Source organism: Physcomitrium patens, chromosome 26 (genome assembly GCF_059467195.1).
Source record: "Physcomitrium patens ecotype Gransden chromosome 26, ASM5946719v1, whole genome shotgun sequence".
In the NCBI taxonomy this organism is placed as follows: domain Eukaryota; kingdom Viridiplantae; phylum Streptophyta; class Bryopsida; order Funariales; family Funariaceae; genus Physcomitrium; species Physcomitrium patens.
This window is the reverse complement of record NC_143435.1, coordinates 5782926-5800757: the sequence shown is the minus strand read 5'-3', so window position 1 is coordinate 5800757 and position 17832 is coordinate 5782926. Positions and strand designations below refer to the sequence as shown.

The following is a 17832-nucleotide window of genomic DNA, read 5'->3' as shown; positions in this document are numbered from 1 at the left end:
ATCATAGATTATCCAAGGATATTATATTAGATAGGAGGACTCAATTTATATTAAGATTTTAAAGGTGGATATAAAGCTCTCTTTGGCTTTTCATCTTTAAATTAATGGAAAAATAAAATGGATGAATTAATTTTTGGAGCAATATTTGAAGTGTACCATGAATTATAATGAAGATAATTGGACAATTCTTTTTCCATTGATAAAGTTTGCATATAATAATTCAGTACATTCTTTCATTAAATAAACATCTTTTTTTGCCAATTATGGTTATCATCTACAACTTGATATTTTTGACTTTTTAAAAGTTTATAATCTTTTGGCACAAGATTTGATAAATCTTTTATTAAAACTATATGCAACAATAAAGACGCAATTAAAAAAAGCTTAAAAATAACAAAAGATTAATGCAGATGCCTACTACAAGCAACAATTACAATTCAATGTGGGTGATAAGATATGGCTACTTTGTCATTATATCAAGACTACTTGTCCTTGTGACAAGTTGAACTATTATAGGCTTGAACCTTTTTTTTATTTGTAAACAAGTCAATTCTGTTATTTATTGATTACATCTATTGGAGTCTATAAAGTTCTATCTCATATTCCAGGTTGTCATATGGTGTGATATGCAATCTGGAAATACATTGGATACTTAATTGTAGAGAGTTTAGCTTTGAATTATATATAATGTCATATTTCCCAAAAATCCCTTTATCTTGCACAAAAGGTCAAATTACAATAAAACCTTTCAAAATATTTTCTTTTTGCAAAGGATGTTTTTATCTTGAACTTTAGAAATTCATATTTCTTGATTCAAACATTCATTTTTTTTTTTAAATTTCTATTTAATATAGATTCTATTCTTAAGCTTTATCACAAAAAAAATGAACCATAAATCTATTATCAATCTTCTAGCATCTTTGAAATCCTAGCAAGTACTTTAAACCCTAATCTACAAGTACCCAAAAATTATTTTCCTTATATCTCAAAATTCAAAATTCAAATGCCACAAAACTTATATATAAAATTTATTAACATAATTATACACACTTTCAAAAAAAATTAGTCAAAATCTTATCAAATTACTCAAGATATAGCTAAAAATACAACCACTAATAAATTCGATTACTTACTACCCTTAGATTTGAAGTCCTAACTTTAATTTCTAATATCTCCTTTATTCCAATTTTGAATCCATCAAAAAATATGCCAAAAGTGTAGTCACAAAATGTTTTTCTCTAATTCTAGTTGCCAATCCTCTGTTGCTTTTTGTACACCTGTGTTATACCCAAAAGAATAGTAGTAGGTATAAAATCAATATCTTAACTTTGAACGCCTATATCTCCTTCATAAAAACTCCAATTGATTAAAAATTTATACCAAATCCATAGCCAAAAACTTAAACTTGTTGACCTTAGCCTCCAAAAGCTCGAATGGCTCGAAAGTATAACCCTAATTCCTAATAAGGCCTCAGACAGCCCTCTTGAAGCCCATTGATCATGATTTTTAACCAATAGGAATGGAGATTTTCATCATCCATCTCCATTCATCCATATAGATGCCGTAAATTCTCTTTTTGCTACCAAAATTCCTCTTCAGCTCTTTTTTTTAGAAGATTTAAATAATATATGTCTTAAATACCATATAAAATAAACAAAATAAGACTTTAAAGATCACCAATATCTAACAAAGGTGATTCTAAATATTTAAAAGTTACTTCTAATAAAATCAACTTCAAAGTCACTATCAAAAGAAAATAAAGTTATATAAATTCTAATAGAAGCCCTTTTATTCAACTTCTTTTTGAACTAGTAATCTATCTACATCCTATAATCAAAAAAATCCACTAATATGGCTTTCACCATGTTGTTTAGTATATTATATATTAAATATATAAATACATTATTTTCACATGGTAGCTGAACCACAACACGATAATATGTCTATTCTTAAGCTATATAAGTTAGTAAATATCTTGAAAAAAAGACAAATGCTACCTCCTCTTATTGAAGTGGATATTAATGAAGAATTCAAGGTAGAAGAAGTCTTAGATTCAAGGCGGTGCAAAAATAAGTTAGAATATCTTATTCATTGATGCAGATATGATATTAATGAACAAACATGGGAGTCAACAAAGAATCTTTTAAATGAAACAAAGAAGTTTGATACTTCTTATGAATGATATCCATCAAAGTTAAGATGAAGAATTATAAAATCTATTAAAGATGATGACCGCTTCTTGCGGAACTCATCCTTAGAAGGAAGAACAATGTCATGGATATATATATTTATTCTAATATTTACCTATATGATTAAGTAGAAATATATATAAATTTATTTATTTCATAATATATTTTAGAGTAGCTTCTTAGAAGCTTCATTGATGCTATTTTGACTTTACATGTATTTATAATTGATTGATAGGTTAGAAACTTGGTCAACAAGTTAACCATGTGTTGGAAGTTTGCGGAACAAGCTAATTATGTGGTACATATGTAAAAAACTTGCCTTGTAAGTTAAGATATGTATCTTGTAAAGTCAATATGTTTTGGAGGTCCTATAGGACATTGCCACATAGCTCTTAATTAAGAGTTTATATGGAGGCGATAGTGAAGCCTTCTTCACTTATTAATGTCTTTCTAGTCCTTAATCTTCTCTCAAGTCTTTCTAAGTCTTCTTGACTTTGGCAATAGCCATTTCAATTTAATATTGTATTATCTTTGAATGATTTTTTAATCTTTTCAAGTAACACAAGAATATGTTGATATTTTAATTCTTTAAAATTCATATCCTTGATATAGAAAGAAGTAGCATCATATGTCTATTTTACAATGTTGTTTATGACCTCATTCTTTATACATAATTTATAAGATCTAAATCCTTATTTTTTAAATTTTTTTTCATCTTTTATTTTTTCTAATCTATTCAAATTTATTTATATAATATCTATTTTTTTTTCTTCTTGTATTTCGTAAAAACTATAAATTTATAATTTTAAAAGATGATATTATCTTTAATATATATTTTTAATATATATATATATAGTATATTTCTTATAATGGACTATTATATAAATAAATGAGATTAATTTAGTAATACAAAAACATCATAATAATTTAAAATAAATTTTAATAACAAATGAGTTTTATTTTTTATTATACTTTAAAAATTCAAGCTTTATATTTTTATGATTAAAAATGAATAAAAATATATTGTGTTTATTTATTTATGTGATTAAGAATTTTAAAGATTCACATCTCTTCATAATTTGTCATGAATTTTACTAAGTCAATTCTATTACTATTCTTGTTTTCTTTGTTTTAATTACTATTGATCATTTTTAACTATAATATCATGAGCCATTGTCTAAATTTAGAATATTTTATTTTTATTGTGACATTTTTATGACGAAGTTTACATTCTATACAGTTTATAGAAGAATTCTGAACAATGTTTTAAAAAAATTACATATATATTTTAAATATCACTAATAAATTATTTAAGTATACTGTTTATTCTCAATTTCTAGATTTGCATTAACAGAGGAAACTGGATAATTCATTCGTTCATTGTTTTACAGAATTGCTTCTTTAATTTGTTAATTTTGCAATTTGATTTAATAAATAATTTCATGAGTGTGATTGATTTCCATCTGTTCACTTTCTACGGGAAAATAAACTTGCAAATTAGAGTGTTTATGCATGAAAGTTGTTCAGACTGCAACAAATAAGTTGAAATTTTTCAGTCAATCTTTTCACAAACTAACGTAATTTGACTATTTACAACATATAATTTCAATATATATATATAAACAATACAGTTATATGATGGTTATGTGAATTGAATTTACAATTTTTTTTTCCATGTAATGTTTGTTACTTGTCACCAATTTTTTCACAAAGATAATTCCCAAATTCGAGTTGGAGTAGATTTACCAAGTGACAATTTTGTTCTAAGCTAGAATAATAAAAAGCAAAAACAAATTCAGAGAGTTCTGTTGATAGACAGCAAATGAAAGCAAGATTCCCACACCGACATCTCATTTAATTTCCTTACACACCAGCTACATCAAATATAAACTGCGAATTCCAGAGTGTAACTTGAAGTCGGAAGTATTTAATAATCACTCAGTATTGCCTTGCCAGAGGAGTCGAGAAGTCGTTACGTTCCGGAGACTGAAGGCTCACCATCATCCTCACTGTCTTCACTGGACGAGCTTCTGAGCAATTGGGACATCGTTCGAACTATAGCATGTTAATAGTACTACAATACCCAGGCAGCCTAATGAAAGCGAGATATCAAGGCAGAGGGATGAATAGTTAAGCATGGAGAAACATGCACAATTACAGGCTGGAGTTTTGTGCGTGACTCGTAACTGTCAACTTGATACTGCAGAATTCTTTACAGACAATAAATTGAACGAATTTGAAGAATCGAACTTGTAATGTTACATTCGCTGGATCAAAACTTTGCTACTTCGTGAGAGACCCATGATAGATGTCCACACGGTACAAATGAGTTTATCATTGCCACACATGTTCTACTTGATGAATCGTAAGATGATTGACACTTTTACGGCTTTGACGTAGGTTCTATGTTATGAATTGATGCTTGAGGGTGTCGTTCATTTGATTGCAGCTCTTACTTCTCCTTGAACATCTCATAACTTACCATGGACTTAGTGTGGGAACAAGCAAGTTCCAAAACCTGAATAATACAATGCACCAGAAAATAGTGAGGACAATTAGGTTCACAAGGCACACATGTTGTTGAACCCAATGATAGCCACATGACTCAGCACTTGCAAATTAACTGTAATCAAGGATAGTGTAGGGAAGTTCTTACTTGGATCGATAGAAGTCAGTGTAGCTGCGCCATCGAAGGAACAACTTCCTCCGGCACTCCTGTATTTTTGCCAGTAACTATTGAATGCCCAGGAAGCATGACTAGCAACTGTGTTTGGAAGGTGACAACTTTGTCCCGGCTGTAAGGCCGCGCAGAATTCCTCATTTGCGTTACAGGCATAGTTCAAACCGTTTTCCAGAGTGACGGGATCGGCAGCTGCTGAACTTACACACCATGAACCCGATCCAGCACTGGAGGGAGAAGATGGAGGACCTGTCGAAACTGAATTCGGAGCATATTGGTGATCAAGGAGCTGTCCAGTGAGGTCTACAGCGTAAACAGGGGTCAAGTCCGGGTACAGAAGTCCCCAGTTGCGCTCGGAGCCAACTCCAGGCTTCAGATTTTCATTAAAGAGGGAAAAAATATAGGTTGGAATGATGACGCCAGGACGTGCAGGAGTACCGACATGAGTTGTGGATAAGACTTTCAGCACCAACCGTCGATTGTAAAGAGCGGCGTTGTCAACTGTAGCTCCTGTTTGATTGACATCCCCTGCAGTGGGCCATCCGGTCTCACCGACAGCGATACGCAAGTTGGGGAACCCGAGGTGTGTTGAAGCCGCATAAACTGCGTCAATCTGTGCATCCATTAGGTTCGTGTACGTGCGTCCGCCATCGTTAACTTCTGTGGTATTTGAAAACATTGCGTAGCCAAGACTGATGTCAGTACTGATCGTGTAAGTTAGAAACGGATACACATTCACGAACAAGTAGGAATTTGTTGTTGTAAGAAACGAGAGAAATGGTTGTAGAACAGAGATGGCAATGTCTGCGCGGAATGTCCCAGCAGAAGGAGGAAAAGAAGTTGCCAGGACATCAAGAGCTACGGCTGTGGAAATCTTGATATGCCCTGACCACCCACGACTTCTTAGAGCAGCATGGATGTTTTGCGTGGCTGGGACAAGAGACGTCCATGTCGATTGGAACTTATCGCTAGTGAAAATTTCGTTTCCGATCAGGATAGTGACAATGTTTGCCGCAGGGTAATAAGGTGCAATATGCCGCTCCACCCACGACTCTCCTGAGACCAAACTTGCACCAACCTCCACAATTTCTTCATTAGGAAGTGTCACGACGACTTCTAAACCCGTATTCGCAAGGGCTCCGAGAATGTCTGGATTTGGATTGAACAGCTTTACTCTTCCAAATTTCATTGCCTTGATTGCAGTGACTGTATCAGCTACGCTAGGAAGGTTGTCGCCTAAAGTTCCATAGTTGATCCCCATTGTGAGAGATTGTTGTGCATATCCCGTTACTATTACTGCGCAACACAAGGACGAAGTACATGAGGTCAGGGCAATTTAGATTGAAGGAATCAAACGATGTAAGTGAGGGAATCTTAAACATCATCATTAGCTGCCCTCCCAACATTTACCTGATTTCTTTACTCTCCATTATCGTCACTTCATTCTCATTGATTAGATCTTCGACATTAAGGCTTCCTAGTAACTACCGATACCGCCTAGTAGCTCAGCTACTAACTAACATTTGCTGACATCGACGCACTGAGTAAAAAAAATTACGATGAGAACCATTATCCTCAGCGAAAAGATAGAAATATTTGTTGCACAAAGCAAGTCAGAGATAGAAAAGTAGTGTGTATCGTACCGTCAGCAGGTGCTTGTGCCTGGCATTGCAAAACAAGCAACGTCAGGCACAGGTAGATTCCCAATGGTGACAACATGATTGAATGGTTGAAATTTCACTTCGCCCCTCCAAGACCTTTTCCCAAGCGTGCTCTGCGGTATTTCCTTCGAGTTCTTGAGATCAATACATGCTTCTTTCTGCCTATCAAGTAAGGGTTATCTATATTTGAAAGAACGAGGATGTGATTTCCAGCAATTTGTGATATCCATGTGATTGTTCAAGTCAAAAGAGTCAACGAGCTCCTGCGATGAGAGGCAAAGAAATCTTCAATTAATTTACAAGCTCAGATTGATAGAATACACTTGGTATTCAGCGGCAATAACCATAGAACTCCAAGAACTTTGCAGAGGAAAGACATTCACAACTTACAGCTCCAACAGAAACACCATGTCAGTTTGAGGATTAAAAGCTACTCCTGTCAACTGATACGAAAATCAGTGAGTCCCAAATTTGGTATTGCGATTCGGAGTTGAAGCATGGCGATCGACAGCCTTGCTTCCAATTCAACGAAACCTCCAATCACTGCACTAAACTCCAATGAGATGCCACATAAACGACATTTTCGTGCTCAAATGACGGCTAGGACAGTCTGAGAGCCTGTGAAACTTGGCCTTGACACCTACTTCACCGACAAAAGAAATGGTAAGCAGATGACTGGTGAGGCAGCGAAGCAGCTCTTCTAGCGCAGGCTCCACCTCACTTACTCTTAGAACTAAACAAGTCTAACTGATAATGTGAGAACACGTTCGACTACGTTTCACTTGCTCACATTTACGCACATTATCATAATCACACTGCAGAGGATTCGAATCACTAAGCAATCAACACTTTAACAGACATCGTCATCCCACAGCGAAGGCAAATGATGAAGTATAGAACGCGACGGCGATGCGTTCGTTAGTTAACGACAGAGACCATTTTATGATCAAGGCCGTTGCCTCGTCCATGCCAAAAAAACGCTACTGGACAGAAGATTCTATTATGCATTTGGACTGTCGCCGCTATACCAGGTGAAAAAGTCAATCGGAACCTTTACAGTTTCTCCGACACTGTCCTCCTCTTTTCCTCACGGATCCTTCCCCAAATAGAATTGAGCTTCGGAGGTAAGCCGAGCGAGGACATCACTCAGGGAGCGGATATGTACAGCTTATCCAGCGACTTCTCTCTTACTCCTCCCTCCTCCCAGCCTGGACAACTCGGATAAGTTACAAAAGCAATTCTTCCCCGCTTGGTCGCGATCACTCACCACAAGTTTCCCAATCAGTAACAAGAAATCAACACTGCAAAAGGTTGTCCTCGTAATCTGCTCCATGTCTGCACCGTAGAAACGCCAGTGGGCGAAAAAAAATAGTTACAGTAGTTGGAAATGGCAACTTGACAAATTGCAATCCAGCAAATCAATCAAATCTTTCACTCCTGGTAAAAAAAAATCGTCTCGTTCCCTACACCAACAATCAAATCAACTATGCAAAGATCGAGGAGTATCTTTACAATTTCCATGGACAGATACACACCACCTTCCCTTTCACTTCGAATGCATACACTCCCCCCGAAAAAACCGATTCATGCAAAGGCCGACGACGAAAAGTCCTCACGATCATCGAAGAATCATCACAGAGCAACAAGCTTCACCACTGTCATGGTGGAAACTCCATCCCCACGGCTTCCGTAATTGAGAGAGCTTCGTATTGAGACAGTCTTCATCGTCCTCTGATCCATGAAGATACTACCTGTCGATACATGCAATGAGACGGGAAACAAACCAGTTGACTCGATCAAGAAATGGGCGGGAGTGATAGAACTCATTGCTTTGCTACGGTGCCATCTGAGCTAAATCCGGCTGACGTCACGCTCTATTCTTGCTTTCAGGTGGTTTTGTGAAGGAAGATAGAATCTTCTAGAGGTAGGCATCGGGTGAATTTTGAATGACGTACCCTGCAAGCTGGGGAACGACAATCGGCAGCACATGGGAACTCATTCTTTTGGTTACTTCTTCGGGAACGTGTTCCCAGGTTAGCAAGTGGCTTGAGAGAAACGTAGCTTTCTACTTTTCGAAACTATAACACTTTTAGCCGCGATCATCGCTAAAATTTGTCGTATATTGTGTTATTTTTATGAGAGTTTGGTTTCCTTTGCATGCGGAATTAGTGTCCGTTAAATCAACGTAATTGTGGGTTTCACAATGATGATGTCATGATTTCCATAAACGTTGCAAACCTATTAATTAGTGTCATTAATATTTATAAATTCAATCTCCTTCAAGGTGACGTCTGTCAAAGATAAATTACATGCATGTTGCTTTAAATAGTAGAGAATCGATAGCATGCATGCTAAATCATGCTTACATGGGATAACAATATGAATCTCACAATTCATTGTTACTCATACTGACATAGGAAAATAATTCAAAGATGTCAGCTTACTTGATATCATTTGTGTGTTGAAATAAGATGTTAATATGTATATGTATCTATGCAATAAGGCATTGTATGTTGCACAAGTTATGACTCTCATACACTGCTAATTCTTTCACCACAATTTTAAATAGTTACAAATTAGTTTTGGTTGTGATGGGTATGACAAATTAGGTTTTTAATTAAGAGTGATTTATCTTATTGTTTAGTTCCTATTCTGCTTCCATTTCAAAATATTATCACAAATTGGCATTAAATAAGTCATTACAAAGTTGGAAGGTCTTAAATTTGCACCGGTAATTTAAATTTAAATTGACTATTTTGAAGAGTTCTTTGTTATGTTGAATTTCTGAAAATTATTTAAATTTATTTGAAAACTTTCTCTTAATGAAGTTTCAGGATTGTGTATGCACATAACTTATTATTAATTTTTTAAAATCATATAATAATTACTTTTTGAATAACAAGAAATCAAATAAATGTTAAAACTAATGATATATATATATATATATATATATATATATATATGTAAGTTTATTACTTATTTTTTATAAATATTATTCAAAATTAGTCTTTAGAGCTTAAAGGCGAGAGAAATTTTCCAAAAGTTAAATAATAAATAGATTTTAGATAGAATCCACATTTTTAGTTTTATTAAACTGTGTGATTTTAAAATAAAGAGACAGTGTATGTATAAATATATACAACTCATTTATAAAACATAGATTGCAAAAATGAATGGTTGAAATAGTTGTTTGATTGATTTAAAATAAAAAAATTGAATCACATGATAAAATCCAAATATTTATTTATTTAAAATTTATTGTACAAAATTTTTAATATTATGATTTTAAAGTAAAAACATTTAAAAAAATATATATTATATTTGATAAGAAATTTATTGTGAATACTTTCAAGTTGGTGTTTTATAAATTAAATATCTGTAAAAATGTAATATAATATAATATACTTTAAATTATTAATAATTATTTTTATTAAATTTAGATTATTAAAAAAAATCCAAAATACATAGGTATATATATATTTTTGTATAAATGTTAAGATAAAAAATTTAGAACTTTCTTTGTTATAATGAAAACAGGAAAACAAATTCCAAAATTCTTTAGGATATTCTAAAACAAACATGTATTAATCATAGTTAATTTAGTATAAAGATATAATCAATCAAATAAAATTTTATGTGAGCTTATTAATTGAGATTATTGATCAAATTTATTTGGTATCCAATGAGATATATTTTTTGATTTTTTAAGTTATGTTGTTGCAACATCAAATCCTAATTGGAAAATTATTGTTGTAATGAACTATCATTAAATGTAAATATTAAAAAAATTCAAAATACTGCTTGTAAAATCTTATTCCAATTTAAAAAAAACGAAAAAGTAATATACTTAATATAATAGTATATTTTCATGTAAAATTATATATACACATACATACATCTATATCTATATATGTATATATATATATATTGTTTGAATGACATCTTATATTTTACAAAACATTATTATTATGCATGCATGATATTTCTTCATATATATATATATATATATATATATATACATAAATAAATAAATACATGCCTGTCTATATATTAGATTTTTGTTTTATTTTTTAAATAAATATTATAAGCAAGAAATATTTTTTGCTTGAATTTTTTTTAGCTCTGATAGATTTAATTACTGTTGCTATTCTTGAATTATTTCAAAATTATTCTGTATGTAGCAAGTGACTATATATATATATATATATATATATATATAATTTATCAATAATAATAGTAATAATAATTTATTAAAAATATGTATTTATCTCCAACAAATGCATGATTAAAAATAAAAATCATAGTTACAAACCACTTGCCAAATGGGACTTCAAATTGAATATCTTTTAAAAATAAAATCATGTAAGAATTATAAAATTGTCTCAATAGATATTGATTCGATCTGATTGATATTGTACATGTTAATATTGTATAAAAGTTATTTTATATTCTAAACGTATGAGATATAGAATATAAAATTTATCAAGCAATTATTTTTGTTACAAAAGAAGCCAATTTAAAAGACAATATCTTTATTTGTTCAATAAGATTATATATTTTATAGAAAAAAAAATCCACAATATTTAAATAAAAAAGGTTTAGTATCTTACATAATTGTATTGCCATCTATATCTGTCTATATGTTGTGAAAAGTGTATGGTTATAGTTAAAATAGTGTGACGTTGGTCTTTCATAAAGAAATTACAATTCATTTTTGATTTAGAGTTCAAATAGCTAAATGTTAATGTCACCATAGTTTTTGTTTGTGCAAGCACAATTAACTATCTATTCAATATATATATATATATATATATGTGTGTGTGTGTGTAAATATTTCTATTCCAATAAAAAAGTGTTAATATTTTAAATATATACTTAAACTGTACAAAAATAAAAATTAATAATAATAAAAAATATTAAAAAGTTCATAGAAAGAATTTTTTTGGCACCACCAAAAACTATAATGGCATGACTAGTACCTCAGATAAATACTTATAAGGATTTTGTGTGTGTATATATATATAACAATTATTTGGAAAAAGCGGATCATTTATTTAAAAAATAAATTAAATTGATCTCAGAAATATTGTCTAAAATATCTTAATCAAATTATAATACGATGAATTATTTTTAAAATTTAGAAATATACAAAATAATATTTATAAATAGGATAAAAATGGATTTAAAGAAAACTTTAGGTAAAATTATATTCCCTTGTTTTTAAATGTATGTATTAATAAAATAAAAAATTAATTAATATTTTAAAAAATCTTAAAAAAACTGTATACCATTTTAATTAATTTTTTGATCTAAAAATTATTTATAATATTTTAAAACTAAAATTAATCAAAGAAATTATTTATATAATATTATAATATATATTGATTAGTCTTGAATAAGTGAATAATTAACAAAGTTATTGAATCAATTTGGATTATTTAAATAGCATACTTAATTTGATATAATAGTATATAAGTTGGATTTATTTTTTAAAATGGAATAATAAATAAAAAATTATCTTTGATGTATATATGTACAAACAAATAACTGATTCTTATTTTATTATTATTGTAGAATATTGATAGTTACCACTAATTAATTGATCAAAAGAAGGACAAATTTTTCTTAATTTTATTCTTTTATAGTAAAAATTAAATAACTATAGTAGAAAATAAAAAAATAAACTTGATAATTCGTATAATATAAAGATTATATTCTATTATTGAATTTTAAAAGTAAAAAATAGAGTAAATAAAAAAAGATATAATAAGTATTAGAACCAAATTGATAATACTTAAAATAATATTTTTTATAATATGGCGTATTTATATTTGTTTCAATATTTAAATTAAAAAATAATTTGATTATTTGTCTATAATTTTTTATTAATGAATATACATGTACATACAAATATAAGATTTGACTAGTTTTTAAATGTAATAAATTTAAGTAAATACATAGATTTTAAAGTAATCATTTTTTAAATGTATAAATTTAATATATATATATATATATATATATATATATATAGAATTCTTGTAAATTGCATGGTTTATAAAATTAATGTACTGCAATTTTAAAATCATATCATAATTCTATTTTATAATTAAGATTTTATAAATATAATTAAATTTGGTATTTAAATTATTTATAATTTTAATTAATTTAAATATGAATAAAAAAATATTTTGGTGTAAATATGTATATACATATAAATATAAAAAGTATAGATAAATTAAATAATTATAAATATAATAGAAAATAAATTATTTAAAAAAATATTCAAAGCATTATTTGGTAATGGATGCCTTATTTTATTTATATGCTTCTTGAACAACTTCATTGTTGCTTTGATGTAAGGAAACCTTAAAAACCCTTTCTTTGACTTCTTGTATTTCTTCAAATTCAAGTAACTTATAAAACCTCTTTTAACAATTTCTTGGAACCTGTTGCTATCTTTTAGAATCATTTAGATTTTTCTAAGATATTTCAAGAAGTTTCTAGAACATATTGGAACCTTCTTTAGATGAATGTCTATGACATCAGATCCTCTTTTAGTTCCAAGTTTTTAGAAGAGTAATAAAGCTAAAATTATTCAAATACTTTGTAAGTTAAAATTATAATTTATTGTCTATGCAACATAAAATAGTTATTTATTTATTTATTTATTTATTTTATTTATAGATAAATTTTTTTATTGGTCTTTATAATCAATAATAATCCTTAATTTAAGACTAGAATTGTATTTTTGTGTCTTTATTATAAAAAACATCCCTCAAAATTTGCATCTAAAAAATCTTCATGAATTGATTTGACTTTAATAACAATTACTATTATTTTGCTACTAAATATTCTTGGATGTCTTTGTGGGATAGACAAGTCTTATTTTTAAGGTAGACAATTATCTTAGACATAATCAACACTAATAAGTATTTAGATAAGAAGAATTAGATAGAAGTATGTAAAAATAGGTAAATTTTATAATATCTTGTAGAGGAGCTTTTTAAAAGCTTTATAGATGCCGATTTGATCTTATACATATTTATAGGTGATTTGTAGATTAAATTTTTTGCCATGTATTGTACACATGTCTTGTACACATGTCTTGCAAATTAGTCACATGTTAGAGGTCCTATAAAATATCATCTCATAATTCTTACTTCAATAATATATATAAAGGCATGAGTGAGACCTTCAATACTCTCATCAATGTCTTTTTTATTCTTAGTCTTATTTCAAGAGTCCATAGTCTTCTTATCTTTGGCAATAACTAAAATAATTTTGATTTTATACTATTTTTTTTATTATCTATTTATTTAAATGACGTAAGAATATATTTATTTTTTAATTGTTTGTGATTCATGTCCTTAACAACTTAAATTATGTTGAAACAACTTAAATTATGTTGAACTTACAAGATATTTGTTTTTTGACTATTTATGTTTGAACTACTAAGTTGAAACAAAGATATATTTTTAAATTTAAGGTGATGTAGATGAGATTTGATTTGATTTGATTTGATTTTAATTTTAATTTTTTAATTTTTAATTTTTTTTAAAAAAATAAAAAATATTTGAAATTAATATATTTATCTTACTAGAATTGATGTCAAAGAAAATTTACTTAGTAGTCATCACATGTGTTGTTGTTTTTTTTTTTTTTTTTATCTTATTTTATTTTATTTGAAAGGATGTTGAAAAAACTCATATATTTTTTTAGGTATATGGATTAAATTTTAAAGTGGCTCTTATGTTTATTTAATAACGGTTCAATTGTGCTAATATGTAGAATACTCAAGCTGCCTTCATCTTATTCTTGAGGCATATACTTCTTCTGCTTCAAATTCTTCATAATTATCTATTTTAATGCAAAGCAATGAGACTTATATGCATTCTAATATTCTTGATTCTTTATGAAGATTTAAAAAAAAATGTAAAAAATATAATGTATTATTATATATGTCAATAATTCTAAATAATAAGTGACATGATTTATTTGCTTTTAAACAAGAAATGGTTCTAATATTTGATGGTCAATTTTTTTTTTATGATTGATTCGTACTTATATTGTGCCAAAAAAGCCACATATTGTCACTAATACCAAACAAAGGTTATTCTTTTAAAAGTCTATTTTATTTTATTTTATTTTATTTTGAATTTTTTTTAAATTAATTTTTTATGATTGAATATAGCTCTACCAAATTTGAAGAAAATTCTTCTACTATAAGAATATCACATTTTTGAGGCAATAATATAGTCAATTTTGAATGATATTCATAATAAGTGTAGAAAGATGTTTGTTGAATAGAAGTGACAATAGTATTTTAGTAAGTAAATTCAGCAAGTGGCAAATAAAAGTTCAATCATCTTATTAATAGTTGATATTACACCTAAGATATTACTCTAGAATTTGATTGCTTTTTAATATTTGGAAATCAATATCAAGGTGGCATGCTAAAAAACATTTTATATTTACTCCAAATATTTTAAATTTTTATTTCTAAAATTTAAATATAAATTTGAATTATCAATCAAACATAATGTCGTTTGAAAATCTATAATATTAATAGATATTATTAATAAAGAATTTGGTTGTTTCTTCACTTATAATTCTTTTTTGCAAAAAATAAAATATTTTATCTTAATAAATTAATAATAAATATTTAAAAAATATTTTAATAAATGGTAGAATTCTTGTAATAAAATTTGTAGAAATAGAAAACTAAGGTTGCTTAAGAATAAGCAATGGTTGAAAAATTGTGAATCCTATCAATAGATTTTAATTAATAAAATTATTAAAAATATAATTTTAAATTATTTAAATATAAGAATATTATGATCAAAGATTATTTTAATCATTTGAATATTTATTAGAATTTAAAAATATTTATAAGACCAAGGACTAGAAAGGCATTGATAAGAATGAAGATGGCTTCACTCTTGCCTTTGCATATATATTATCTAATTATAAGGTACATGGTGAAAATCTATAAGACCTCCGATACGTGTCCAACTTAAAAGATATGTATCTAGCTTACAAGATAAGTTTCATATATGTGTGCTACACGACCAATTTATATTATAAGCTATCAATATATGTAATACATGGCTAATTTATTGGCCAACTTTCTAACCTACTATTCAACTACAAACACATATAAAATCAAATCTACATTTAAGAAGCTTTTAAGATACTTCTCCACAAGATATTATAAAATCTACTCACATTTGTCTTTTATCAAAAACTTCTTATTTAGGTAATTATATAAGTTTCTAACATTAATCTTTTTTTAAAGTTCTATTCTATGAGGTGTGAAGATCAGATGTTGAAAGAATTCATGATGTAATGTATTATATTTGTTGCATACTTTGATCTTTGTTTCCTGTAAAGGTAGTTGATAGGTCTTCTTTCTTATTGATAATATTTCATACTAGAACAAAAAGACCACTATGATATTTGATCATTATTGAGGCTTATATAAATTTCTTTAAAACACCATAAATAAAAGATGGAATGTAATCTTCATTGAACTTGATTTATTTTATAGTTAATAATTACTTGAATCTTAATTTTAGTTTTTATAGATGTTATTGATGAAAAGTTTTGATCTTCTTTTCTATTCTTATAAGTTTCTTCATTGGCACATATGTATATTCATTAATATTATATCTACATCAATAAACAAGATATTTTAATCTAAATTGATTCCGCTTTGAATCTAAGACTTTTTTGACCTCAAATTCTTGATTATTGTCCATTCTTATAGAAAGAGGTGGAATTTGTCTTCTTTCCAATATATCCACTATCTCATATGACTTCAAAAGAGATATATGGAATATGAAATGAATCTTTATAGACTTTGATAAGAAAACTCAATAAATGATTGTATTAAATTTTTTAAAAATAAAAAATGGTCAAAATCTATAATAATCTAACGTATCTTTACAATAATTAGTCTTGACATTGTAACAAAGTAATCATATTTTATTGCTATTATAGAATTGAGGTTATTTTTTGTAATAGATATCTACAATAATCTTTTTTTTTTTATTTTTGAGCTTCATGTAATTATGCCTTAATTGTTCTATATAGGTGACATAAAAAAATTACCAAATCTTCTGCTATATAATTATTAACTTTTGAGAAGTCAAAAGTATCAAGTCTTAAATGATATCCACTCAAATTTATATTTATACGTCAAATGATTAAAATGGAGTTACAACTTAAAAAATATTCATAATAAAGATTCAATAGTAATTGGTTAATCTTAAAATAATTAAATATTTCTTATTATTTTTGAAATTATCTAATTTATAATAGTTTAAACTTTCTTAGGATCCATTATAAGATCATAATTTGAAATGATGTATCTTAAGAAGTTTATTTGAGTAGTGTAAAATACATAGTTTTTTATTTTAATATAGAGTTATGAATTTTTAAGTTTTTGTAACAAAAAATAAACATAAAGTTTATACTCTTATATATTCTTAGAGTATATTAAAATATTAATTAGATAATAAATAAAAAATCATCCAAAATTCTCAAAAAATATTATTCATGTAATATTGAAAATCTACTTATGCATTTGTGAGTATAAAAGTTATGGCATTATATTCATAATGTCTATACCTAGTTCAAAATGTAATATTTTATCTATCTCTTTCTTTGATGCATTTTAGATTATATGCTCTTTATAGATTTATTTTTATAAAAATTAAATAACATTAGGTGACTTTTTTTGTGTAGCATAAAATCGAATCTATTTGAAGATTATAATTTTAAAGCCGTGATAAATCAATTATAATTGGATTAAAGAGAGATTTATTAATATTAAATATTACAAAGGTATTATGGCCATTAATTGTTACTTCTATAGGAATGATTTCATAAATAACATCTCCAAAAGTTAATAAAAAATCATTTATGACTATTATATGTATAGATTTAGTTTTTTTTATTAAAAATATATTATGTCTTATAATTTCTAAAAATACTTAAAAAGAAGAAAATACATCAAATTATTTTATTATATATAATTCTTGCTTAATACTAATCATAAAGATTAGTCTATTGGCTAATCTTGACTACATTATTATTGGATGAATGCATAATATATATAAAAGGATTAAATTTAGAATTTCATCTAATTTCTATACCTTCCTTAATTCTTAAGTTAGTCAATATTTTTTTTATTCTTTTAAAAATTTTAATCATATACTTTATATAATAATATATATTAATAAGTTTTTAATTTTATTTCTAAGATGCTTGATATATAGAATTCTATTGACAAGCTATGTAA

General features: G+C 27.6%; 1 protein-coding gene across 9 annotated transcripts; it reads right to left on the bottom strand.

The window, feature by feature from the left end:
• Positions 1 to 4387: 4387 nt before the first annotated feature.
• On the bottom strand, positions 4388 to 8416 carry LOC112277830 (putative glucan endo-1,3-beta-glucosidase A6). Of its 9 annotated transcripts, none has more exons than XM_024510597.3 (6): positions 8043 to 8416; positions 7798 to 7865; positions 6921 to 7073; positions 6513 to 6793; positions 4846 to 6165; positions 4388 to 4707 (listed from the first exon to the last, which is right to left on the bottom strand). In XM_024510597.3, the coding sequence occupies exons 4-6, from the start codon at positions 6586 to 6588 to the stop codon at positions 4679 to 4681; spliced, it is 1425 nt and encodes a 474-aa protein (XP_024366365.1). In that variant the 5' UTR covers positions 6589 to 6793; positions 6921 to 7073; positions 7798 to 7865; positions 8043 to 8416; the 3' UTR covers positions 4388 to 4678. The 9 variants fall into 9 exon arrangements, with proteins under 9 accessions (XP_024366365.1, XP_090104261.1, XP_024366363.1 ...); XM_090248135.1 differs by having other exon boundaries at positions 6921 to 7170; positions 8066 to 8416; XM_024510595.3 differs by having other exon boundaries at positions 6921 to 7078; positions 8066 to 8416.
• Positions 8417 to 17832: the final 9416 nt, after the last annotated feature.

Coding starts and splice junctions, on each gene's coding strand:
- LOC112277830 (XM_024510597.3), bottom strand. CDS start 6,588: ATGTTGTCACCATTGGGAATCTACCTGTGCCTGACGTTGCTTGTTTTG. Junction 6,166..6,512: donor GGCACAAGCACCTGCTGACG/GTACGATACACA, acceptor TGTGTTGCGCAG/TAATAGTAACGGGATATGCA. Junction 4,708..4,845: donor ACTGACTTCTATCGATCCAA/GTAAGAACTTCC, acceptor TGTATTATTCAG/GTTTTGGAACTTGCTTGTTC.